The 27112-nt window shown below is 40.0% G+C and overlaps 1 protein-coding gene across 1 annotated transcript in view; it reads right to left on the bottom strand.

Moving 5' to 3' along the window:
- PDLIM5 (PDZ and LIM domain 5) overlaps nucleotides 1-27112 on the bottom strand; it is a 50884-nt gene that overhangs the window by 6568 nt on the left and 17204 nt on the right. The window contains exons 2-3 of the mRNA XM_008641359.2: nucleotides 5425-5576; nucleotides 4049-4053 (exon numbers count right to left, since the gene is read on the bottom strand). Coding sequence (XP_008639581.2) covers nucleotides 4049-4053; nucleotides 5425-5576 — 157 coding nt within the window. The remainder of the gene's footprint in view (nucleotides 1-4048; nucleotides 4054-5424; nucleotides 5577-27112) is intronic.

Below are 27112 nucleotides of genomic sequence, written 5' to 3'. Positions count from 1 at the left end.
AAAAACCAAACAACAGCATCATTCATTAGCTTTGAATTCTTTGGACAATGTTTTAACCCAATACCAGTTAATTTCAGGGTGAGATAAAACAGGAGGACTTAAGATGACTCAGTTGACTGCACTGCAATGCACAGCACAAAAAGGCCATGGTCAATAACAGAAAGTTCTCCAGGATGGTGTAAAGTCTCACCGGGCTATGTGGGGCTCCGCTGAGTGAGCCACGTGGAACAGCTGCCACCTCAAAGCTTAGTGCCATGGCTAAACAAGAGAAGGGAAGGTCTGTTTAGGAGGTACTGGTTTTCACCTAGTTTATTTTCAGGCATAATTACCAAAAATTAGTATTAATGATTGAAAGTAACAAACTAGCATTGGAGAATAAGTTGCCAAGGGATTTGAACAGCATTTGAACTGCCAATATACAGTTTGTTTATATATTCCTAGCCATACAACCTCGACTGAGTTCTGCAAATTTTCTGTGTCTCAACTCTCTCAGTTAAAAAGAAATTATTTCCTTAATCATCCAGCACTTAGTTTTGACATCCCTGAAACAAGTTATGTAAGAAATAGTACTACAAAAAGAATTTCATTTTTTTGTCAAAACAAAAAAAAGCCCAAAAAAGTTTTCAGATTTTGAAAAAATTACTTGGAAGCTGTGGTGTCTTTCAACCAATTATCGTCCCTGTTAAGCTGGCATAGGGTAATCAAGCTTCTATTTTGCTAAAAAAAGCAAATCACTGAAGAACCAAACTAAAGTCAAAATACCTATGTAAGGGAAATGACGATAACTAAAGTAGGGAGAAAAATAAGACTTCAGCATGCATTCTTATCATAGTTTTCTTAAAGCTCATCCATATATGGTTTAGGGAAACAAAATAGCCACCCCAGGAACCCATGACTCATAGAATTCAAACATGAGTTTTAACCATCATCTAAAGTGAAGCTTGTAAATTAAACAAAAAAATAGCAGGGAAAAAAGCGTACTAAATTAGTCTTACTGCCGAAAACCCTTTCCAAATTGGTTAACTTGAAAAACTATCTTAGGAAAATAGAATTCAAATGATCCATAACATTTTTTTCTTGTTACCCCATCTCAAATCATGAGAATTTCAGATGTACTTCAACTAAAAGCCTAGACTTCATGCTTCCTGACAGAAAAGGGATAAGGGAAGACAGTATGATAAAGATTCACACTCAGACAGGCAGCTAAAACAAATGTCATGGCTTTTGAGTTTACCAACTGCAGAACTCAGCCTTATGGCTCATCTAAATTTTGTCTCTGAGTCCTGTAACCAAGAGGCCCTAGCCCCACCTATGACACTTGGGCCACCTCATGCTTTAAAAAGGTTTAGGAAAAAAAACCCAACAAACCTACCCAAACCCATGGCCAGCACAGAAATTCATCTATTGCTTTGTAACAGCCATGTTCCTCCACTGAAGAGCTGGAATCAGAGCCGCAGTAACTGCTCACTGCCAAGCTTACTGCACCCAGAAAGACTTTTTTCCACCCCAAAGCACTGCAATATAGCAATAGAGGAGTAAACAACCTGGAGAATCCTCCTTTTGCTTCCCAAGCCAAGAAATCTCAATGCCTTTTGTCACAGAGTGAAGGAAATTCCTTTATAAATCATACTATACCTGTGCAGATCTGTTTTACTAAATAGAGGGGTAAATACATTCTCTATCATTGTAAGAAAAACGAAGCCCAAAACTTTCCATCTTTTCTGTTTTACTTTTATCCCCGTATTGCTGACATTTTTCCCAGAATTTTCACAGGTATCATGATCTCATTCATCTGCAGAAATCCACAATTCTTTATTATCTTTCTGACACCCAAAGAATCATGAAGGCAAATGTCCGGAGAAACAGTCCCCAAAAATAATATTTTAAAAATAGGTGGTGGCTTTTAGCTGTTCAGCAACTTAGAGATTTATTTATAAAAGTCCATGCTAAGTTACTGAACTTGAAAATATGTCCAAAAAGTAACCATCTGGTTTCCATCTGTCCTCATGGGAAACTGGAATTGCTTTAGATGAAAATAAAATATTGGGGTGCAAAAGAGCAAGATTTCAGAAAGGGAGGGATGAATAGAAACAAAAACTGGAGGGGGAATGAGATCTATCAAGAAGCTAAAATCGCAAGTTATAAAATAAAAAGAACAGGGAAAAAACCCACACTCCATATTTAAGTCATATAATATGAAAAATGAGCAAATAACATGCCTACATTCAAATTTCATTTCAGAATTGAAAAAAAATATATAACTTTCATACTAAACAATGAGATTTGTTTACAGAACTTATTGATTTTAAACGCATACACCTGAAAATACTTGCCAACACTTGCAAATGTTAAGAACCCACTACTGCACACAGGGCTGGCAAGCACAATTTTGTCTGTTTGTATTTGAGCAACCTCTAAGCAAAGTGGACTTGCAATTGTGTCAGCTGCACCTCCAGTTCCTTTTGAGGGCACACAACAATTCCATGTCTAAAAAACCAAGCTGAGATATTGCCTTACACAGAACAAAGAGAAGTTTTTATTTGCCCTTCAAATATTTTGCCAATATTCAATTACAAGTTACAAAACATCTAAATTGGTTTTCCACAAGGGGTATATGCATATCTGCCTACATAAATATACTGCTTTAAACCTGTAAATAAAGGTTTTGAAGGCAGTACTTTAAATACCCCTTCCAACCTCACAGACAAGCTACTTCTTGCCCTTTGTTTAGTTTCTCTTTAATTTTATTTTTTCTACTTTGCACATGAAGAAGAGAGGAAGCCAAGTGAAAACCTAAATAGGGTAACAATCAAGTTAAAATATTTATAATAAGGAATCTGATAATAAAGAATTTCCTCTCTTGCCTTTGCCATGTAGACTCAAGAAGTTTCCATTGCAGCTTTTAAAAACTGGGGTGTTGCCATGCCCTGGCCACTGTGCAAACTGGGTTGCCAGAGTACATCCTCAAAATGACACCACTAACAATCTAACCATTGTGTTCCTTTAAAGCAGCAGCAAACTAGGGCAGTATCTAAGAACTGATGTACTCTTTCAAAACTAACCTCAACATCCTTGCATTGTAGTTCAAACTGTCAGCAGATTGTGTGAAAGTAGATAAAATCTCAGAAGTGTAAAAACTAAAGATAAATAAAAAGCAGTAACAGCAAAAGAAAATGTGTCTTAGGTTTTCCTATTCTATGGCACCAACCCATATTTTGAAGGCCAGCTTTGCTTCACGTTGACAGTATCTCCTTAATCTTGCATGTGAACAGTAACAGCTTAAAATATTTTATTTATTTCTGTTTCATTTTGGGAGAAGGGACAAGAACAGAAGAATACGGCTATGGAGAACGCTCGATATTAAAATGGATTATCTTGCCCCCTGTTTATACTCTCAAGCTCCCTCCCCATGGGCAGCCAGCATGTCCAGCTAGCATGAGTCAGTCTGACTCCAAAGCATCTTCTTCCAGGCTGTAAAGAACAAATAAACAACCAAAGCAGATCTGTTTAACAGCAGAGCAAGGAAGTTCTCATAGGCAGAGGAGTCAGGAGAACACTGTCTACACCTTTGGTTTCTTGGGATCCAGGCAGAATTCAATACAGCTGAGACCATGAGACTGCAAAGCAGCAGAGCCACAAGACAGGCCATCCGTCGCACCCCCAGATGCCAGGACCAAGGCTGTTCTTTTGATCTCTGTTAGTCTGATCCTGACTTAGTCTTCAGCTGTCAGGTAGCCAATAGTAGTGAGTCAGATGCTACACCAGGTAGGAAGGGTGAGAACAGGAGGGGATCAGGCTAACTCATGATTAATTTGATTTTTAAAAACTCATCCCTGTACCCAACCACAAGCAGCCTCAGACAAGTTATTACCTGACTGGGACACACCTGCCATTACTTTCCTATATCTGATATTAACCCTGCCCGTTCAACTATGGTGACAGGAGAAAGTGGGCCAACCCATTGCCTGCTGCAGTGACTCAGTGGGTCCTGGAAAGTGCATTTCTAAGCGACCTGCCGGTCTCCTTGGGAGTCAGAAAAGCAAATGACACACTAGATACAACACGTAGTTCTTCTAATGAGCTGGTATAATGCCTGTCTGTCATCAAGAAACTTTTAATGCCACCTTTACAAGTTTCACTCAGGGAGATGCCCGAGGCATGAACCACACCACAAGATACTCCTTTCCTCAGATTGAGCAAAGGGAATCCCTTAGTCAGGGTAGCTAAGGACCGAAGCACAGGACAACGGGAAAAACAAGAAACAACAAGCAGGGCTGAACTGCAGCCTCTTACAGAAGGAAGCACTCACACAACCATTCAAATACACATCACTTAGGGCTGGGAACAAGCACCACCACCCTGGAGATGCATGTTTGTCAGATCTGCAGCCACGTCATCTCCTTTATTCTAATACTGATGAACTCTCAGAAAGACATAGTCCTTTCATTAAGGGAAGGATAATTTGCCACAAAAACTAGTCAGTAACTGGTGAAGAGATATGTTATGGACCTCAACCAACGCTCATCAAGGAACTCTGCACTGCTGAAGGCAGGCACGAACAGCAATCATGGTGTACAACTGCTGCTGTTTTCTTTGAAAACAAGAAAAGATGTTTCTCCCTATGAGAAGGATTCAGAGGCCAATCCTCCAATATGTTCACTCACATCATTTAATCAAAAAAGCAGTCTTCTAGCAAAAACCAGTATTTAGCCCTGGGAGGCTTTTGAGAACTTGAAGGAATTTATTGCTCATGCTGCTGCTCATTCTGCTTCAGGTTCAATAACCCATATATGAGCATCCGGCTCCCTTCCTGCAACAATTCCCACAGCACAGCCCCAGGCTATACCAGAGATATGCTGGGATTCAATAAATTGTATGTTTCAGTAATGAGACTGGACCAAGCTGTAACCTCTACAGCAGATCTTCAATTAGCAACGGGAGGCTGCTACTTTGTGACATGGTGGTATCACTTTGAGAAACATCTCCCAGACTCTGAGACGAAGTATTTTCATCCATTTAACTCAACGGTTAACTACTTAAATCCATCACTCTGTTAGCCAACAAAAATGGTGCTGTAGGACTTAACCCGCCAAAAAAATTTCTAGTCACCCGGGGAGAGAAAAAAAGCATGAATAAGACCTGTTTTTAAACAAATTAATTAAGCAACACTGAAGCTCAAAAGGAAGAGGAAATAGAATAGGTGACATAAGGCTGGAAAAAGTCTTTGTCAAGTCACATAATTAATATCTAGTAAGTTTTCTAAAATGCTATAAATCAAGACAGATTGCAGGCTATGGCAGCATATCTTTCAATCACTGCCATTTAACTCCATGAACTTTGCCAAACCACTTAGATGTTTTTATCCTCCAAACAACTGTTAGGATGATGATCAACTCTCTTTAAATAAAGAAAAAGCTATCTTACCTTTGCAGAGTCATGTTCAAATTGCCTGTACATGCCTTGATCTTGTTTTGTGCTTCTAGATGAGTCATCCCATCCGTGCTTATCCCATCAATGGTGAGAACCACATCACCAATCCCCACATGTGCTTGGGCTGCCTTGCCACCGTCATTAAGCTGAAACAGCACAAGAATGGTAAATGAGAAACATGGATGGTTTATGTTTATATTGAACACAAGTCATAATATCTTATTCACAGTGCTGTTTCATAGAAAGAAAAAAAAAAAGATATCTTTTCTCCTTTGTGAGTCCTGTGAAAATTGCTGCAATACCTATTCATCCTTATTTCACTTCAATGACAGGAAAGTATCGCATAGTATAGCCTGTTTTTCAAAATCAAACTCCACTTCTACTTTACTGGCTGGAAGCTATGGACATTCACAGAGAGACACAAGCAGGGACAGGCACTCAGTTTCCTGCATTCCAAGTTCCAGCCACCTTTCTCTTCATACATGAAATTTTTCTCACAAGAGGAGAGAGAAAGGCTGTAAACCAGCTTTTTCCATTCTAAATTTTCCACTTGAAGATCTCTTCAAAGTTCATATATTTGTCAATGACTGGTCATGTGCAGGGAAGATGCTGTTAATAGTGAAGCTGACTTTTCCCAAGCCGCAACTACTAGAAAGTCAAAAGTTCAACATCACAGACAGGCCAGTTGCAGGACATTGTTTTGCCTTTCTCTCAGTAGGTTTACAGGCCCCAATGACCTGCAGTATATTCAAATCAGAATAAGAAAAGCCTCTTGAGCAGTCTGACTCTTTGATCAAGGTCACTGCCCAAGTTCAGATCAACCGCCTTTGGTCCACTTGAATGAAACCGTCTTGCAACAGAAACCTCTGTAAAGTTCACATTATTGGCCCCAACTGAACAATAAATTAACTTTTTCATCTTTTGTCACTGAATTTCAACTACCTTGATTCCCAAGAACAGAAACAGAAATTAAAGCAACATATGGTAAGATCTATACACTGATTTATACCCCTGGTCCTCAATCTGCTAATCATTTTATAGCTGGCTGAAAAAAAGGTCCTCGGTGATAAAAATTCCCTTTTTGTTTCCAGAAGTATTTCCTATCTTACAGCAGAGATGTTGTAGCTGCTGGTGTTGTGCGTGCAAAGCCTCACAACTCTGTCCTCTGCCTGCAAGCACAAGTATGTTTCTTGAAGAAATCACTGTTTTTAGGTAAGTACTGCAAACAGCAGAATTACTTTATCTTCATTTCCAGAAGAGGAATTCACCCTGAGCCACAGTGGTGCTACAGCACATGACTCAAGAACTGGAACTGTTCAGCCTGGAGAAAAGGAGGCTCAAGGGAGACCTCATCCCTCTCTACAATTGCCTGAAAAGAGGCTGGTGCAGTGAGGTAGGGGTCAGTCTCTTCTCCCAGCTAACAAGTGGCAGGATGAGAGCAAACACTCTCAAGTTGTACTAGAGGAGGTTTAGTTTGGATACTAGGAAAAAATTCTTAATGGAAAGCATTGTCAAGCACTGGAATAGGCTTTCCCAGGGAAATGGTGGAATCACCATCCCTAGAAATGTTCAAAATATGTGTGAATAAGGCACCTGAGGACATGGTTTAGTGGTGAACACAGTGGTGGTGCCACCTTGACATCTGGACTTGATGACCCTTAGAGCTCCTTTCCAACCTTGTATGATTCTATGACTTCTCAAAGGTAGGTCAAAGGAAGGTTTTCATCTCTGTTGTTTTTTAACTGCCCCTGTTTTAGTTCATGCAGTAGGGACCAAGAAGTACAGTCACCACTCTCCACATTGTTCACTTCAAAAGGAGAAACGAGGTTAGGTCTTGAAAACTGTCTATGGGTAAAGAGGTAATAATGCATGAAATGTCAGGGGCCCAGTTTTGCAGTTGTGTAGGGTAAACCTGGCAAAGGGTCCCATCAGCCTACCAGATATGGTTAAGGCTTTCCTAAAATCCAAGAGACTATAATACATGACAGCTGTGACATGTATTGGATGGCATTTGAAGACAAATATTTAACTAAGAAAAACTATTGTGTAATGTTGAAAGACATATGCAAATGCAAAACTCCAAAAATGTTATCATTTGACAACATACAGACTAAACCCAAGAAATTTCACGTTCAGTGCATCACTGCTGGCATTTTTCAACATCAATTCCATACTTGCTGATTGCAGCAGCAATCTTTAGCAGCTAAAAAACAGACGAAATTTTCTATAAAATTTTCAACAAAATCAGAAAAATCCTTCAATTTGGTGTTAACCTGGTGAAAGAAGAGGTCTGAGACGAAGGAAGACTTGTCATCTCTTCAGATTCAAAATAGCAGCCAGTCCCTCTGCACTACGAGTCAACATAGCTATTTTATCCAGAGTTGAAACAAGGAAGAGTTAGCAGAGCAAGTCCCATGTGAGGAAGTAAAGTAAGAGGCAAAGGAAAAAGGAGACACCCTGATTTCAGAAAAACTATTTGACTTGCTAAAGTCATAAGAACTGCGAGTTGTATAGTGGACCCTTTTACAAAAGCCTTCAACAAAAAAGCCAAAATTGGACATTCATACCCAAATTGTGAGCTAAGAGACCTGATTACTATAAAACACCAATCAGGGAAGCCCACAAGCATATAGAAAGCTATGACCAACATAGCTATTTATAGGAAAGCTCCTCAAACCTTTGGGTGAGGGGTGGAACCTGCCATAAACAGATCCCTAAACTGGTATGTTATAGCACGCTGACATTTGCCAGCAAGGTCTGGAAAAGGGAAAGGAACGTAAGGGTGCTAAAAACTAAAGGTCAAATGGATCACTATGCTTTGTGATTGGAGTCCCCAAGTGAATAAAATTTAGCTTTCTCAGAATGCATGCAAACACACATGATGCTGACATGTTGTAATTTGTGACGAAAAAAGAAAAAAAACAACCTACACACAATTCAGGACTAAGACTTCAAAAGCAGACTTCAGGGTAATTATTTTCATGGAGGGATGGGAGGCCTTACCATCCACAGAAGTGTAAATGAAAACAAATTTATTAATTAAAAAAGTCAAACATTTTTGTTTGATTCTAGCGGCCAACACCCAACAACCCACAACCAACCACCTGACTTTCAAGAGGGCATTCTTAAAACTGTTGCCTACCAGGGATGAAACTCTTTGCAAGCCCACATGGGAGACAGCTGTAACTTCATTTCAGCAAAACCCCAGGATGAAAATTCCTTAAAAATATGGCTGGAAATTGCACCTTGGAGATGAGGAACAGAGCAAATAGGTCCTGAGAAGTGTGATGAGTCCCTGGCTATGTCCACTGGTCCTGTTGTGTAGACAGGGAATTGAATATGCCTTATAGGTGAGGCTGTCAGAGACCTATCCCAGCAAATTACTGGACAAGAGTGTGAAGAACTGCACATGCAAAGGGATGCCAGAGCAGTCATCTTCTTATCTAGACACAGTGGACAAGACTTATAAGTAACACCTACTGATTGTGAATAAGAGATATGACTAAGCAAGAGAGCAGAGGTTGATACTTCTAGGAAATCTCAGCCAAAGCGTGGGTATTCCCTGAAAGTAGTGGACAGCAACCTTGGCTTGTGAAGCACCTGTGTTGAAGTGGGACTGAAGCTACAAGGGCAGTTTTACCACAGGTGCAAGAAGAATATTATCATAAGTATATAAAAATAAACAAACATCTACACTGAACACAGCAGGAAGAATTAGAACATTTGAAATAATTAACGATCCTTTTCAGACTGCAGACCCTGGGAGCCTCAGTTTTGACACTTCTTAGATGATGAACTGTGCACTACCATTACAAACAATAAATTTGTGTATGTGCTGGAGATTACATATGCCAAACTGTGTACATATTTGAACTAAAACTGCGTAGATATTCAAAACAAAACCAAGAGAAAGGTGGCCCATGTTTCTTGTCACAAGGGAAACAAGCTCCATTTATTTAATTTTTTTCACCTAGATTAAAAACAAAATCAATATATATAGAAGACATATAACTACCATTTGAAGCTTATATATTATCACCTACATAATTATCTCATTACTACTTTTGTACCACTTTTTTTTGTTCTGTACCAGTGATTTTCTTCTTACAGTACAAATTTAACCTTATCTTAGTGACATTATCCTGCATCAGTCACCCATAAAGTACAGAATTACCTGGAAAAAAGGTTATCCTTAGAACATATCTTTATTAAATGTGCCTGTGTCACCATATGGAATCAACGCAACAGGATGTATGTGGAGAAGAGTATAGTGTTAAAATTATACAACTGGCTACCTAATAATCCAACTAACCTCTAAGCACCACAAATATTTTTCAAATCCTTGATGGATCTGTTTTAATTCTGTATTTATAGTATGAGGCAGTTTTTTTAAATCAATCATGAATTAGAGCTACAAAAAAAAAAAAAAATCACTTTTTTCCCTGATGTTGCACCACAGACTTGAAAGCTACAAAATTGCCAAACCAGAAATGTTTCCTCCTACTTAATTCCACTTCTCCGTACTCTGGAAAGCTCATTTGGAGACTGAAGGGGAGGCAAGCAGAAGAGACATTTCATGACCAGACACCTGCTGAGGCCTCTCACTCCCACAGCCCCTGGCAGGACACCTCTCCCCCTCCACAGGAATCAGCTACACAGCTAAAAGCATAAAACCAGCCTGCACCATCCAGAGATGCTTGGGACACTTTCTAACAAACAGAACTGAAATCACCCATCTAATACTAGTTTTCAGCTTTGTTTGGCAAAAAGTGCTGTAAAAATTTTTTTAAATTTTGTTTTTCTTGTGGTTTTCAACATCAGAATTCCAAAACCACAAATATTGTCCAAAAACACATTCCAAATGGAGACAGAACAAAAGTAAAGCAGTTCTTGATCCAAGATGAACTTCAAAAGCAAGGTATAAAAAGTCATCTCAGTGTAGTTCTACAACTCAGGTTTCAAATTGCAAATGGCCCAAAATACCCTGGAATACAACTGTTTTATTGAGCTAATTTTTAGCCAGCACGCTATTTTGTTTTGCAATAACTAACAGCTTTTTTTACTTCTATTCTTAAGCTTTAATTAGATATTTTGAAAGTGTCCTTCCAGGAAAATTGAGTATGTGCACACACATGTGCATCTATCTCTGAATCAATGTAATTTGCAGCCTAATTGATTTCTATTTAACATATAACCACCTATTTTTCCCTCACATGACTAAGAAGAAAACTTGAAAAGCAACTCTTCCTTGAGCTGTCATTATTTTGCTTTTATGCAGTAATAAATGAATTACTTAAATTGCAGTTACTCATAGGACAAAGGTCTATTTGACTAGAGATTTGCCTTTTATGTTTTCCAAACTGTTTGCCTTGAATCAATCCTTGCTGCAATCAGCTTGTGTGATGGTACATCACAACGACTTTCCCAAATAAACTGTTTTGTAGTCTGACAGTAAATAATGTTCCCCCATTGCACAAATATCCTTCAATGTCATCTGCAACATTCTCTGAGGACGTACCTCATTGATCCTGATTTAAAACTCCCTGGGCTAGCTGATATCCCTCCAGCCTGATTTTTACCCCTTGAGCATTTGATCCACAGTTGGCTGTAGCAATTCAGTTTAAAGTCATGAATAATCAAAGCAGAAGACAACCAGATAATGATCTTTGTGTCACTACTACTCCTGCTACTCTTTCAGTCTACATTCTTCCCTATAATGAAGTATTTTTAAAAAGTAAAAACCAAAACACAACATACTTATTTAGAGAAAGAACATTACAAAATAACTGCAGAATCACAAAATAAGCAAAGGGGCAAACTCTTTTATCAAATAACATTCTACCTTTTCAAACCACAGGGCTTTATCTCCTTGCTACAATACACTTTATGCTAATATTTACACTCATTACCTGTTACTACTTTGTTTATCCCTAGCCTCGTTTCACCTGACGGAAGTATCACCTCACACTGATAATCAGTATTTTAACAGCAACCTCACAAACATAGGGAGAGCTCAAAGTAAGCTAAAAAGCACCCCTTTGGTGGATTAATGAAAGAGAAGAACAGAAGCTCATCCCAAAATACAAGGGGACACACTTAAGCTCTGTGGCAGGATCAGCTCCATCACACAAATTGCACATCTAACCTGACTCCTGCTCCCCCAGGACCTCACAACCCACAGAGGCAGCAGCATGGAACGCTCAGGGCCAACACTGACCACCACAATCACAAATAAGGTAACACTGTGCTCCAGCATGAGATACCTAATGGGATGGCTCACCAAAACCCTTCCTCACCTGCTTCCCTGATGGGAGGGAAGCAAAAACTTACACTCCAGACTCCTGACAGGTTTGGGACACTTGAGGTCCAGCTTATCACTTCAGCATGAGAGAAAAAAAAAGCACGAGAGCACCTGCTCTTTGTGGCAAATAAGCTTCCTCTGCACTCAATGGAAACTTGAGAGCTGTATCGTGTTCCTCACAGCCTTTACTACAGCAATATTATTCGCATAGCCAACAGATTAGCCAGCCAGGCTTGATACCCACTTCCAAATCAAGAATATACATGCCAGTTTTAAAGTCCAGATCAAATTTATACAGCTGAGTTATAAGAACTCTAATGCAGGGTTTGCTGTGGAAAGTGCTGACACAAGCAGCTATAAAAAGGGGTTATGAGGCAGTCCTGCAAATAAGCTGAAGCTTTTCCCCAAACAAAGCAAGGATCAAAGTTAGCTTACGTCAAAAAACCTGTCTGATTACCAGAGTACTTTGCTATGTATCAGCACTAGGAAACCCTGCCCTCATCTCCCCTCCATGTGGTTATACTCCCATTGGTACATTTTCATTTCCCTCCTTTTTCTCCCTGTAACTTCAAAGGTGTTTTCAGACTGATTTAGAAAGCTGTAACCTAAGGCACACACAGCACAACAATAACCATTAAAGTCAATGTGTAAGAAAAAAAAGTGTAAGACAAAGCACTGTCCATTCTTCTTGGTCTGGCTGTGGACCCCAACAGCAGGTCCCATCCCAGTCCTGGTGAGAGGGCTGGTCTGGCCTCCTGGCCTGTCCTCCCAGGTTCTCCAGCTCTGCTTCATCCCTTTCCCTCCATACGCAGCACCATTGCTGTGATGCAGCAGTGACTCGGTTGAAGCTGACCCAAACCAGCCCTTCGACTCATTACAGCCCATGGGAAAATGGGGAGAGCCCACAGGCATCCATCCATTTTGCCAGCAAAGAACCACAAAACCATCTCTTACATTTCACTCTCAGTTCTGACAGCAGTAACCCCAACAACAACATACATTTGTTTTAACATGATTGAGCTGTGTATCCCTATAGCCACATTCAGAAATGATGTCAAAGAAAAACTAACACAGTTTGAATTTTCCCTCTAAGCAAACAAGGCTGAGCATGCCTGTGGGTTCACATTCTAGGAAAAAGACAAATGGTTTCAACCCTCTCTTTTCTCCTTAAAATTTTTCTCTTACTGTATTACAACCTTCAATATTTGTCTGATGTCTTCCACAAAAACAAATAAACAAACAAAAAGCCCTAAATAAAATCAAATTAACTTAGTTTTGGCACTTCCAATGATGTGTTGCACACACAAATCACTCATTCTATCCATCCTCACATGCACTAAATGTGGAGCTATGCATCTACAGAGCAGCATGAGAGGACATTAACTACTTAAAACAGGAGAGGTACCACGTAGCTTAAATTACTCTTACGCACAATTGGGCAGAAAAGGACCCAAAAACATAAATCAGGTTTACGAAGCAGAGTAACTGCACCATGTACAGGCCTTTTGAATATGTGCTCTTTTATTTCACAAACACCTAACACCAAACACATGAATTTGAATGCCAGCAGCAGCTCTCAGCTTCCCTCTCCTGCCCCAGAACAGGTTGTTAATAAGCAGGAACAGTTTCCACATGCCAGTGCCAGAAAGATTATTAACTGGTGCCATCTCTCACTTGTCATGGCTTGACTGATCATGGTTTCCTTACAGCTCTGCTCTTCCATGAGCAAGAACTTTCCCTTACAACAACAAAACTGCTGCAGGATGTAAGGAAGCAGAAACAATTTCAGGAAGGGTGCCTTCAGCTTTAATTTTTGACAGAAGGCCCTATCTCATAATTACTGCAAGTTCAGTAGCAGTTATTAGAAAGTACAATCCCTGCTTTTGACCTTGGTGGTGTGAAAAGGAAGTAGCTAATTACACATACAGCAATAAATTCTGATACAATCCATGTATTTAACATGTAGCTTGAACATTTTATTCAGGTACTAACACACAAGTTAAAATGTGGAAACACCAACTGGAATTCAAAGGATTATTAAAATGAATGAAAAGTCTTGCTCACATCAAGGAGGAATAAAGAAACTATTCTGTTCAAGTGTAGCTCTGTTGGCATGTAACAAGACTAAACATCTGGTCTTGCTTTCCCAAGCCACTAGAAGCATTCAGGAGAACAAAGACATGAGAAGATTGCCACTGAGATGTGATGGACAATACTTCTAAAATAACAAGATACAACTAATGTTCTGATTTGGAGAAGAAATAACGTCATAATGCCAAAAAAACAAGTTGTCAAAAGGACTAAGGCAAAATAATTCAGACATTGTGACTAGAATCATATTTGCAAGAAGCACATGAGCAACTCCAAAAAAACTTTTGAAAAATACTTTTGAAACACTTGAGTGATTGAAAACAATTTACAGTCATGTGCCAGAATGTCTGAAGATATTTAAGGCCCTATCATCCTTGAGAGAATGCCTAGCTTTCACTAAGCATTCTCTCAAGGAGCTCAGTTGTGTTCTCATGCTGCCAGCATGCCTTAAGAGCCCTATTTATTTTAACTGGCTGTCTTCTCTCTGACAATTATTCTTCTGTTCAAAGAGCTTACAGAACTGATCCAGGTTCCTCTCAGGGAGACTATATGCCAGTGGATAAAAATTACTGCGTACTTAATTTCTCAGAGAGGCAAAAAGAGAAAATGGAATGAAAGTGTAGCTAGAAACACAGCACAAAATTTGTATGGCTGCTTTAGCTTTGGTTGCTTTAGCTTTCAGGAGCTTCATGTCTCTCCTCCAGTAGTGGTTAGTTTTCTGGGCTTTGGGGTTTTTTTGGACATCCAACACAAATTAACTCCACAACTAAAGCACATGATTTCTTGGGGCTGCTGAACAGGCAACATCTTAGGAGCCACTTGATTTGTATTAGAACAGAAGCTTCAAGCCTCTCTCATTTGGAGTAAACAGTTTGGAAATTTACTGAGGAAGTTTGATTGCTGGGGCCTCCTGAACAAACACAAAGCAAAGCAAAGTTCATTTTCTCTAACGGAGCTTAAGTATGAAGTGACAAAAGGGACTTCAGCTACTTCTAAAGAAATTAACTTTCATACCGTAAAGGCCATACACATGACAATGTCTGCAGAGCGTAAAATGGTGCATGTCCTCCCTTCCCAGACAGCGTTATGTTTATTCTTTTACAGATGATAAAATTAGTTCAACTAACTGAACATCCATCTCCTTAGTAATCTTAGTAGCTAAATATGTGTCATCTTGTATTCATAAGGTGTTCACGGTCTATGATTTAGCTCCTCTCAATGGGATATACCTTTTCTGCATCAAATGTGATGCCATCTCCCCATGCTTGCCAGAACATCCAATTTAGAAATAGAAATAGCATAATACATTATACTGTGTAATTTAAAGATACATTTATTCTTTTTTCTTTTCAGTACCTCTCCCGGGACAAAGAGCCTTGTACATGGCAGCAGTGAGAAGGAAATGCAACTAATGAAGCAATTCTACACATGAAAGCAAAGTAGAGAATTAAGTGGGGAGCGTGAACCAAAAACTGATCTGACAAAAGTAACAGCCAGTGTCAAGAAAATGCTACTACAAATTTAATCCCTCATGATACACCAGCCACTGTTTCACTTTTTTTTTCCAGAAACCAGGCATGCATAAACAAACAGAAAACAACCGGCTTGCTACAAAGAACTGAGATAATATCAAGCTGCACCATATAAGTAAGGAGAAAACAGAGGCAAGTTCAGACACTGCAAGAATTGGTTATGGGCACAAATCATCTGTCCAGGGAGCACAACTCACCTGAATGCCATCTTAAAGTGTCACTGCAAAAACTGTACAAGTCCGTTTCAAGGTGAAAGCCAAGCCCAGCAACAAGAGCCACCACATGCACTCCCCACAGAACTAGCAGAAAAGGCTGGAGATTGAGCTGCACTTAAGCCAGCTCTCTTCTGAGCATGTAGCTCAGCACCCAAGGAGAAAACGCAGAAGAAATGCATCAGAGTGGAGAAACTCCTCCATGCTACATCAATAGGGGCTTCATATTTTAAATATAAAGGCACCAACACTTACGGCACATCCCCTTGGTAACATGGAAGAAAAAGGCAACCTTAAACATGTGAGAGATGACAACTCATTTCAGATAAATAAGCATGCTCTGAAGTGCATGGGAAGTAACAAATAAACCAATCATGGCTAATATGCTGACAGTGCCATAACCTTCATGAAAGGACAGCTCTATATGTATGTGCCTTTCATGCAATGGAGAGAGAACACCTCAGGATTAGTCAAATGCCAACTTCTAGCACAAAGAAATAAAACAAAAATAAGTAATATTTTAAATAGTAAATCCTTGTGGGTATCTTGCCTTTTATAAATCAAGGGAATATTATAGCAGTCATTTGTTTTAAGCCAGTCACATATTGGCTAAAACCCCAAGAATTAAATATTGCAGAAAAAGAGTCCAATAAAAAGCCCTCAGAAAACAAGAAACACATTTTAAAGCAGTTGCATGTTATTTAATAAATTCATACAGCTGTTTTTAGCTAAGACACACAAATCTTTATTATAAGCTAATAAAGCTCATGAAAACATAGAACAATTTCAAATTTAATTTTCCATTTTGAAATTACTTATACACACACACACCCCACACTGTTTTAGTTTGCTTGACTTTAAACATGACTTTTATGTGATTTGTTTATACCGTTCCAGGTGTGGGGGTTTTGTGTATACATTTTTTTTATGGATGTAAAACACTGGATATGTTACTATAGACAGTGGTATATGTATATATTCTTTAAGAACATGTTTGTGTATTGATATTTATTTTTACACACACCTCCATATAAATAAAAATGCATCTGTCCTCTCTGCTAGAGACCCGCTAGAGAAGACCACATGAAAATTATCAGCATTTTTTTAGGCAGTGTACAACAAAAAAGCAGCTGTCCAGAGCAAAGAGGGAGCTATTCAGGACAAATTCCCTGGCTGCAAAATGAAGACCCTCACGTTAAGTAAATTTTCCTTACCATTGGATTGCCAAATGCATTACAGACATGCAAGACTAAACATAAACCCAAGCAAAACCTCATTACTAAAGCTCCAGAGAGGAACATGCCTGTGTACTTGTTGCAGCTGAGAACTTTGACAAAATTTCTTGCTGCTATATTTTAACCATCTTCTGAGTTTCACTGCTGAGAGTTGCACTGTAACTAATTATAGTACCCTAAAGTCTGAGTTATGCTGCAACATGTTCTTTTCTTACTTGGACATCGGGAGATCTGAAAGTTACACACACAGCTAAACAACGAATAAAGCTGGTTATCAAATAGCTCTGAAAAAACAATGAAGAAAACTCGACCCTTCAAATTTACCTCCTGCAACAGTCTGCCACTTGCTCTCAGCTTGACACTTTGCAGTGGAATGTGTCCGGCCATTCAAAGTTTGGACTTGCAGAGGAATCCTGTAAGCTTAAGTCTGTTAGCCATGACAGCTCTCTGGTGTATTTTCTTTCTTTTTATTTTCTCTCTTTTTCCCTTCCCTCCATTTGTAGCCCTACGCTACCAAACTAAAATCCAGACATTTCAAAGTTAAGACACAGAAAAACAAACCCGCCCTATACAAAGCGGAGTTTACCATCAATATTGTCACATCTAAGGAAACAAACATTTAAATAATTTACAGTCTTAAGTTTTGGCACTAAAACCAAGACTGCTCCAGCATTCTGAAAAAAAAATCCTATATACACTGGTGGTTACAGGCAAAGCTAGGAAACAATTCCAAGTAAAACAACAAAACACAAAATCAATATCCATTCATTTCTCCAACTTGATCCAAGACATGGTATGAGAAGCCTGCAGGTTGGGTTTTTTCTGCTATTTTTGTTTGGATGGTTTGGGTTTATTTTTTGATTTGTTGGTTTTTTTGTGGATTTTTTTTGTTTGGGTTTTTTTGTTTGTTTAGGGGTTTTATTTATGTTACTAATATTGCTGACAATTGTATAAAATATTGATCCTTCACTGAAGAGTCACTGATTGCCATATGATTTACGCTGTTCTCAACCTCTGAGACCCAGATACAGCCTTTTGAATGCCTTAGAAGCTACTTAAGAGTAAAAGCCTGACCAACACACAAGGAGAAGGCTTTTGAAAAACATGATCATACAGCTGACATGCTAAGTCCACGAAACTTTTCAGACATGTAATCTCAGTTTTTTTCACAACTATTCAACAACAACAAATTTTACTGTAGGAAGACTCACTCCAGATTTCAGGTAATTTCCAGAAGTAAATTTATTGCTTATAGAATTGCTGGAAATAAGACTTTGGAAGAGTTTTATTAAAAAAAAAAAATGGGTACTTCCTTCTTTTTTTCCATCTTGCTTTTATTGAATTCGGCATCAACTATACCAAATGTAGAGCAAAGTTTCTGGTCCCTATAAATAATGCTCTTTTTGACCAATATTTTGGTGACAGCCATGATGACTTGCTTTTTTTTCCCTTGCCCCATTACCCTGATAGTTATTCAATTTTTTATACCTCAGGTTTGTGTAGGCCACTCATGAGTAAGGCTCTGGTGAAAGCTGGTATTGTGAGTGATAACTTATCCTTTGGCAAAAGAAAGACAATTTCAATAAAAAATATTCAGAATAAATCGTATTGGATGTTCACTGCTGAAAGCTTATCCTCAAAAGAGATTGTTCACATCAGTCCAAATCCAAGAAAAATTATGCCTCTCTAAAGCAATGAAAATCTCTTCATCTAGCAACTAAAAGCAGCACGAGGGAATATCCAAGAAAGTTGAAAAGCAGGGCAGGAGAACTGACTGGGTTACTCTGCCTTCATGCAGCTTCCTGCTCGCAGGTTCATCCCAGCTGGGACTGAGGCTCCACCTTTAGTTTATGGGACCATTAAAAAAAAGGCAGAAATATCACAGGCATACCTGTTTCCTCTCTCCCCAAACATCGTCAGGCAGGATAAGATGGGTTATGCTAAGGCCATCACAGACTCAGGCTGGCCACCGGAACCAGAAGGGTCCAACAGCTTCCCATCCACGACCACGATTCAAGGCACACATTATCAATCACCAAAGAGCAATAGCATCCCCAGTCCTGCTTCTGCAGGTGGAAGACAGGAATAACAACACACATGGAAGCAGAAAGTGAGACTTAACGTGCAGCCAGTGACCTTTGGTGAGCAACAGTCTGATGTCATATGAGCTGGTGACATCAAGGGTTCACATCAGCCTGATCCGAAAATGCACTGTTTGCACATTTCCTGCCTGTTTAACAAACCAGTTCTAGGGGAAAGCTTTCTCCTCTAAATACGTCATTTTTTATTCAACCCTTTTCTAAAAGGAAATGTTCAATGGAACAATGAAAATGTTACTGACAGATCTGAGCTCTTCACACAGCCATCCATCATGTCTTTCTTGAAATTAACAGCTTCAGACATTCCTCTCCGGCCACCTATTAGAAGGCATCAGGTATCTTAAAATGATGCAACTTACAAGAGAGAGGTCCTAGATTTACAGCACATGTCCCTGAGTGGCTCTTCCAGACACTGAATGGTCTGGAAGGATTTCATGCTTCTCACTAGTGTTCAGTTACGGCCCCTACTGCTAATCCACAAAAAAGTCTGGTTTTCCAGGGAGCACAGGGGTGTTTTCCCTGTGTTCTAAGCTGCTAGATTTAAGTGGCAACTTAGCACAATTATAGCAATTAAAATATGTTTAGGCATGCTGAGAATAAAGGATCTTCATACCTTAAATAAAAACAAGGGCACACTGTGATCAGAATTTTGAAGAAAATAATTAGCATTGACGTGGCTACAAAAAAAAGTAAGACCTATTCCTTACTTGAATTTGATACTGAAATTATTTTAATATGCTTAAATTCTCACTTTAATGTTTTGTTTCACTCACATAAAGCAATTCAAGCTGACCTGGAACAATCACATGCAAGCTAAACTTGTATTACTTTCAGGAGGAGTCTTGTAGTTGGGTTACAGTGAGAAACAAATCCTGTACAAGAAAGGCTTGCAACATAGTTGGAGATGCCTTTCTTTCTTTTCCCTCCAGTTTTCCAATAAGATTGTCTTTTAACCTCTTGAGCACTAACCGGAGAAGTTTATAATAACTTTTTGCACACCATAGTGTTCTGATCTCTGTACACTCTGCTACAAGTCACCAACTCAACAGCTACCCAAACATGAGAACTGAAGGAGATGAGCATCTTGCACAACCTTTTCTTGACCCAAACTGAATAACACACTAACAAAGTTACTATTTAGAAGTTCAACAAGGCCAATACTTCACCTTTGATATAATACAGCCTCTCTCAGGTGAGGTTTTACAGTGCTTTTTGAGATGAAGAGATGAAGAACGAAAGCAAACCACACTAGCGAGAGGGAACAATAAGCATGACCAAAGCAGAAACATGAATAAAGTTGGAGACCTTGGAAGTAAAACATCTTCTCAGAAATATTCCCACTTATAAATGAGGGTAGGGGAATAGCAGGTTAGTGTGGCTTTGTAGGTTTTCCTCTTCGCCCATCCACATAAGGACACCTGTGACCTGACAGGGTGATTAGGTCAAATGGAGACGCTGAAGTTCCTTCTCACAACGTGTATTACTAAAGAGCATGAACTGACAGAGCATTCATGGCTTAAACACAGTATTCATTCCCTTATCACAAGAAAAATTCATGCAACTCGCAGTCTGTTCCAAAGAAACGATCTGAGGGAGTAAGTCATTACAGAAATACGGAGTGCATGAGCCTGGGCACCCTCCACGAGACCGTGGTGCCAAAATGCAGATTTTTGCAGAGAACTCTAGCTGATGTTATGCAAAGTTTGGGCCAGATACTACCAATGGTGACAACATCCCCTTACAAATCTGATATTAACCAATTCATCCTACACTTCACTCTGCCCCCAATACAAGACCTCCCCAAAACCCTTTTACCTCACACCATAACCATGGCACAGGGACTGCTTTAACAACTGCACTCCTAAGGAGTTCAATACAAAAGGCTCAGTGTTCCCACCAATAAAGGAGAAGGCAACATGCTCTCCTCACGGGCCACACACTGAGTGCAGCATGTTGCCACACACATTCCTAAAGCCTGGGAAATAGTAGCATCCAAACCAGGACTCGTGGGTAGGGGAAGGGGGGGGGAAATCAGGGTCTTGCAAGTGTTTCCAAATGAATGCATGAACGCAGGGTGATGGATATGGACTTGGGCACTCTAATTGGGATGCTCATTGACTGCAGCAGCAGTAACAGGGTCAGTCCCACCTTGCCTGTGTGTTCCACTGTCGCTGCTAACACAAGGAGTCACTTATGCAGCACCGAAAGGGTAATTGTTAGCCTGACTGAGAGTTACTCACCCACTGCACCTTGAGTCAGAGCCACAATTCCCCTCTCCCACCAGGACCAGTCACTTGGTGACTCAAAGATCTCTGTCCCGGGGGTTCATCCCACTAGCTCCCAGATGTGGTTGGCACCCCCAGGAGAGCATCCATCCCAAAGGAACAGGCTCTCGTTCATCCCCAGAAGCCAAGAGCCCAGCCACTCTCAGTGTCTGCCACCCCAGAGCACCCAGAGGACCTGTGCTCCTATTTATGGGAGCTTCTTACTAACATGAATTTCATGAAGTGTTTAATTGCTTCTGAAGTCCTCGTCTCATTAACTAAACAAACTAAATGTGCCAAGGGAAGTACCAGCACTGGCAGCACTATATTTTGTAGCCAAGACTCATATTGAAGAGCATGACAAGACTAAGTCAACTGCTGAAGAAATTAAATTCCAAGCCCTCCAGATGCCCAAGCAAACCAATTCATTCCTTCAACCCGCTGCATTTAACTGGAAGGAGGAAACTCAAGCCTCTGAGAATTGAAAGCATATAAAACTCAAATAAAAGTGACAGCAGCACAAGATGTGTACCAGGCAAGAGGCACGGTTTCTTCCACATTCCTATTAAACTGAGGAGGGGAAAAAAACCAAACCAATACCATTTTTCTGCATAAAAAAACTTTAAAGCAGAACATTCTCTTTCTTTCTTCTTCCAGGCTAGTACAAGCTACTAATGCAAACAAAAAATAAAAGAAATACCAACCAGACGTATAAAAATCCTGGTGCAGCTTAAAGTTTGCATTCAAATGTCAATGTGTAGAGTGATTAACCTGCCTGAGGTTACACCAGACCACCCTGCTTGTCTGTTACCATCACATGCACTTCCTAAACACTAACCACAGCACTCACTGAACATAAAATAGCTGTCATTCCTCCCCCTGTTGCAGAGAGGACACAAGCAGGCTGGTTTTCATCATCCTAAGGAGTACAAGGCTGATACAGCAACTCAGCAGCAGAAGAGGCAGGTTGGAACAACAGTGATCAAGCACAACCCAATGAAGAACAAAATCATCTGTCACATTCAAACACATCAAAGTGTGTTTGCTACAGCCCAGAGCAGAGAGGGCAATACAGAGCCCTGCATATAAAAGGCCACGCAAGAAGATACAGAAAATGAAGGTATCAGAGGAAGTAAATCATTTGTGAAGCTTTACTAGTCAGATATGCATATGCTGTGTAGCAGCTCCCTTTATATCACTGAATCTAAGCCAGGTCAGAAACAAGTGACAGGTAATTCTCAGCACAGGCAGGGAAACTTCTACGTCCCTGGGGCGGGATTACACAAACCTCCCCAAAACAAAACAAGAATGTGCTTTAACTTCCAATTTATATCACTAAACATGACACTTCAATAACAATGCCCTGTAGTTACAGGTAGTTCTCCTGAAAACCAAATTTTGAGGAGCACATATCCCTAACTGAAAAGCTAATGGTAATTCCCACAAAAAATGAAAGCAAAGTCTATTTCTGTGCTCTTTTATCACAGCATGTGAATGGATGAGCAGTGGCAGTAGCACAGGGGCTGGGGGTGGTACATAGGGTCAGGGGAATAGCAGGATTGAAGCAATACAGACTTATGTCAGTGCTCAAGGTTATTGGAGATGGAGCTGAGGAGCTCTCAAATCATAAAGCCCAGACTTGTAATGCCAGAGGAAACACCCCGCAACTGGAACAGAATTTTGAGTGACAATGTAAACCACATAAATACACATCATCACAAAGGCGATTCCAGGCAAGCTCCTCTGTTTCTGGGACACACCACACAAAGAAATTGGTACTAGTCATAGAGATAACCAACCCCGTCCGCCAACAAAAAACATTTGTATTTCTTTTTCCAATGAATATGATCTTTCTTTTTTTGTGTATGGAACGATAGATAGTTTAGTTCTGCATAATTAAATATTTCTAAATATTATTTTCAAATTTTAAATAATGTCCAATTAACACAATTTAGCAGAGCTGCCCAAAAATCTAATCTTGGTCAAATGCTGTTTCCCCTATATATACCATCTGGAAGTAAAAATAAAATCACTTTAGGCTAATTTAGTGCTACGAAAGGCATGAGGGTGGTAAGGAACAGGAATTAAATGGCTCACAGCCATTTATCTACAGACAGACGTGGTTTAGGAAGCGAGAGCTTTGTCTTCAGAGTTGTGAGTTTAATTTGGTTTAAAAATAAAAAGGCAACAAAAAACCAAAATCAAAACAACCCTCCTCCAAAAAAACCAAAACAAAAACTCAAACAAAAAAACACCCTGCCAAGTGCGATTAAAAAAGAAATGGAAGAGCAAGCGATAGAGAAAAGTCTCCAAAACAGACACTGGCGCCCCAGAGCCTACGTGTTGAACAGTGTACTCCAAGCGTGGCGTGGGCTGCCCAGCAAGGGTCTAAACTTTCATCTGGTACTCGGGGGACATGAATGCAAGTTATTTAAAACCACAGCACATCCAGCCGGCACGTCACTTTAATATTCTGCTATAGATTGTGTTACAGTTATGCTTTATAATGAACCTTCGGCTTCATCTCCAGTTCTCCGGTGAAGCAGAGCAGCGCCACAGCTTTACGGTATTAAGAACTACAGGAGCCAGTTAATACTTCTGCCAAATCCAGATGTGCAGAAGTATCCCAAAGGCAGTGAAAAAATGCCATAGGTTCTTGGGAAAGGGTCTCGCATTGAACAGAGATAAACAAGCTGAGTTTGCAACTGAGACTAACTATGATCTATGGTCTCTTGATCAGATTTACAACTCCAGTCTTCACTGTTTAAGTGGGAACAAAGGCCTCGTTTTAATGCAGAACTAAGAACAGCATTCAGAAGTATCCACCTGAAGTATACTTAGTAAAAAATGAAGGGCTTGGGTGCTTTCCCAGGGCCGGGCTCAGCCAGTAATACAAGAAAGTGCAAGAGGTCAGAAGAGGCAGGGCAGCGAGAGCGGCTGTGCCGTGCCCGGAGGGCTGGGACGCGGCGCCGGGAGCACACACGTGGCGCGGCGCACAGGGACACACGGACACAGGGACACACGGACAGGCCGTGCCACAGCTGTGGCATCACCTGCACGCCTACTTCCCGCTAAAGGGCAAGGCAAAACCAGAACAAAGCCCTGAAACATTTCAGACCTCTGCTCCTTCGCAGGCTGGCTAACAAACCCTGTGCTTCCGGCAGGTATGTGGAATGCAACAAACAAGAGGAAAGAATTTGAGACCTTTGCCACTAATCTATCTTGACAGTGAAATTCATCCCTCCTTGTCTGAGACCCCAGTGAGGGAAGGGGCTGGAAAACACACGAATCAGGTTGGTTTTCACTGCAAATTCAAGCACAATTTAGCAATCACCTTTTTTTTTTTTTGCAGTGTTGCCACGTAGGAGAATGGTCAGGCCACAGCAAACTATTGCACGTATGAAGCTGCCCTACAGGACACAGCCCGAGCCACACCTTCCCCAGAAGGTACCACTGCAGATACTGCTTTTCGTGGGAGCCAGTTTCTAATCCTGGATCGAGAGTTCTGGTGGGTGCTTGTAGAGACTGAATCCACCCCAAACTGAACGGCAATGCTCAGCTGTAATGTATAAATACCTACTGATCATGAAGATTTTGGTAATAGGGCTGCGCTGAAGAATTTTTAAAGGCATGACCCCTGCAGGTATTTGTTACCACCTCTGTATCTGAGCTGGTATGCATCAATAAAAAGCTGGGCCTGGCACGACAGCTTTCCAGGGCCTGCTGGCAGCAGATCAGGTTGTACTTTGAACAAAAAACTTAGTGTTGCAACATCTCTCTCCTCATCGTTCTGCAGCACTAAAATAAAGCAGGCAGAGACACACATACATACACATTCTTTATGTCTACACTAAAAGCTAATAAACATGAAAGCCTACTTATGTCAACATGAGTCTGTTTAATCCTTGCAATAACTTACAAATTGGCTTTTCAAGAGCTTCAAGACATTCTTGACTAAAGAAAGTAACACACTAAATCAAGTTTCAAATTTCATTAATAGCTCAAAATATTTTCTGAGGAGCACCAAAGTAAATTTTTCAGTAACTGCTGATGAGGAAGAGCTTTTTGAAAGATATCATCTCATCCTCCCCTCAAGGGTGTGACTATTTGTGTTTTGATACTTGCTTTTTTTTTTTTTTTGGTGGCTTGGCTCAAATACTCTAAAATTTTCTTTTTTTTTTTTCAAATGCAAAAAAAATTGAGTTCTGAGAAGAGCTCCAAGTCTTAGAAGAACTGAATAAGAGAAACAAAGTACAGTTTCAGCAGCATTTAAGACCAGCAGTGAAAAGGAAGAGCAAGGCATATTTGCAAAGGAAATACCAGCTTCTTATTTCAGCTTTGCTATAAAGGAAAAAAAAATAGTGGAGAAGAAAAGTAGTAGAAGGTAAGACCATTAAGGAGATTGCTGGCAGTAGGTGACCACTCCATACCAAGGATATGAATGCCAATATCTGCATGTTCGAGTGTCCAAATTTTAGCATCTGCTTATATACTAAAGCACAATGGTCAGAGTTGAATGGAATTTGCCCACAAACAACACAAAATTTCTCATGTACCCTGAAGAAACATAAAATATTCACTCAACAGCCAAATCAGCTCTGTGCTGTATTCTTCATTTGTCTGTAAGTTTCCGAAGCCAAAACGCATTAATGAAGCAAGGAAAATTCTCTTGAAAACCATGGTTTTATTCATCACTTTTGAAAATATTCATTTACTAGTATCAAAATACATTTTAACACGTGGAAGAAATAGGATTGTCTAAGGTTTTCTTTTCTAAGCAGTAACTCTTTGTAGGCAGACTTCTGTTTGACCAGAAAATTTATGAAACTCTCCTAAGATATATAGGAAATATCAACAGTATTGCAATAAATACACAAAGTGAGCATTTAAAATTAAAGAGGGTACGTTTAGGTTTGATACCAGGAAGAAATTCTTCAGTGTGACAGTGGTGAGACACTGGAACAGGTTGCCCGGAGAAGTTAGGGGTGCGCCATCCTTGGAAACGTTCAGGGCCAGGCTGGATGGAGCTCTGAGCAGCATGGTCTAGCAAAAGGTGTCACTGCCCATGGCAGGGGCATTGGAAGTAAATGATCTTAAATGTCCCTTTCAACCCAACCCATTCTATGATTCCATGAATTTTTTTTTCAAGTTTCACTTCAGACTAGGATAAATTCCCTTCCACAAGTTTGCACATTGCAAATTTGCTGCAGTATGCCAGTCTGGAGTGCCCTAGGAAGTACCCCAAGAAGCCTGGGAAGGAGGCACCACACTGGTGGAGATTATAATGCAGCAGAGATGGAAACCACGAGTTCTGTACCCAGAGACAACATACAGGAAATGCTCAAGTAAATTACTGTCTGGGTGAGCCAAAGGAGCAAAGTTCAAGGGGTATTAACATTTTTCTATCTGATGAAAAACAGACTACAAAAGGTATGAGAAACAGATTTGTGACTATACAGCTTTCCACACGTATCCAGCTGCCAGAAATGCTAAATGGCACAATTCAAAAAGGAGGCATCACGCCAGCTGTCATATTCCTCTACATCAAGAGCAAACAAAATAAAGAAAGGAAAAGATATTAAGGCTAGAGTTTCTCTTAAGGGGATTGTATTAATTCAATTTTTTTCCCCACAATGTGTTAGTTAAAAATCCAAGAGCTAGTCTAACTTACAATATAGAGCCCTTTCTTGCACTGAAATCCAGCTTCAAAGTAAATGCATTGAAATTATGTCCTGTAATAACTGTGTACAGCACTTTGCTTACACATTTGTTATGTTCTGCTCTCAGTTACTTATTTTAAACAATAGCATATGGAGACATAAGGCACATATTGTAAGCAACATTCTTTCTTCTCTGCAAAAAGAGAAGCCATGAGAGTTTACATACATTACAGGCCCCATGGTTTACAATGACTGGGCCCAGCCCAGATATGTATGCAACATCATCTA

The sequence above is a fragment of the Corvus brachyrhynchos genome, unplaced genomic scaffold (assembly GCF_000691975.1).
Source record: "Corvus brachyrhynchos isolate BGI_N302 unplaced genomic scaffold, ASM69197v1 scaffold229, whole genome shotgun sequence".
NCBI lineage: Eukaryota > Metazoa > Chordata > Aves > Passeriformes > Corvidae > Corvus > Corvus brachyrhynchos.
Note: the sequence above shows the minus strand (reverse complement) of the source record. Positions and strands in the feature narration are given on the sequence as shown.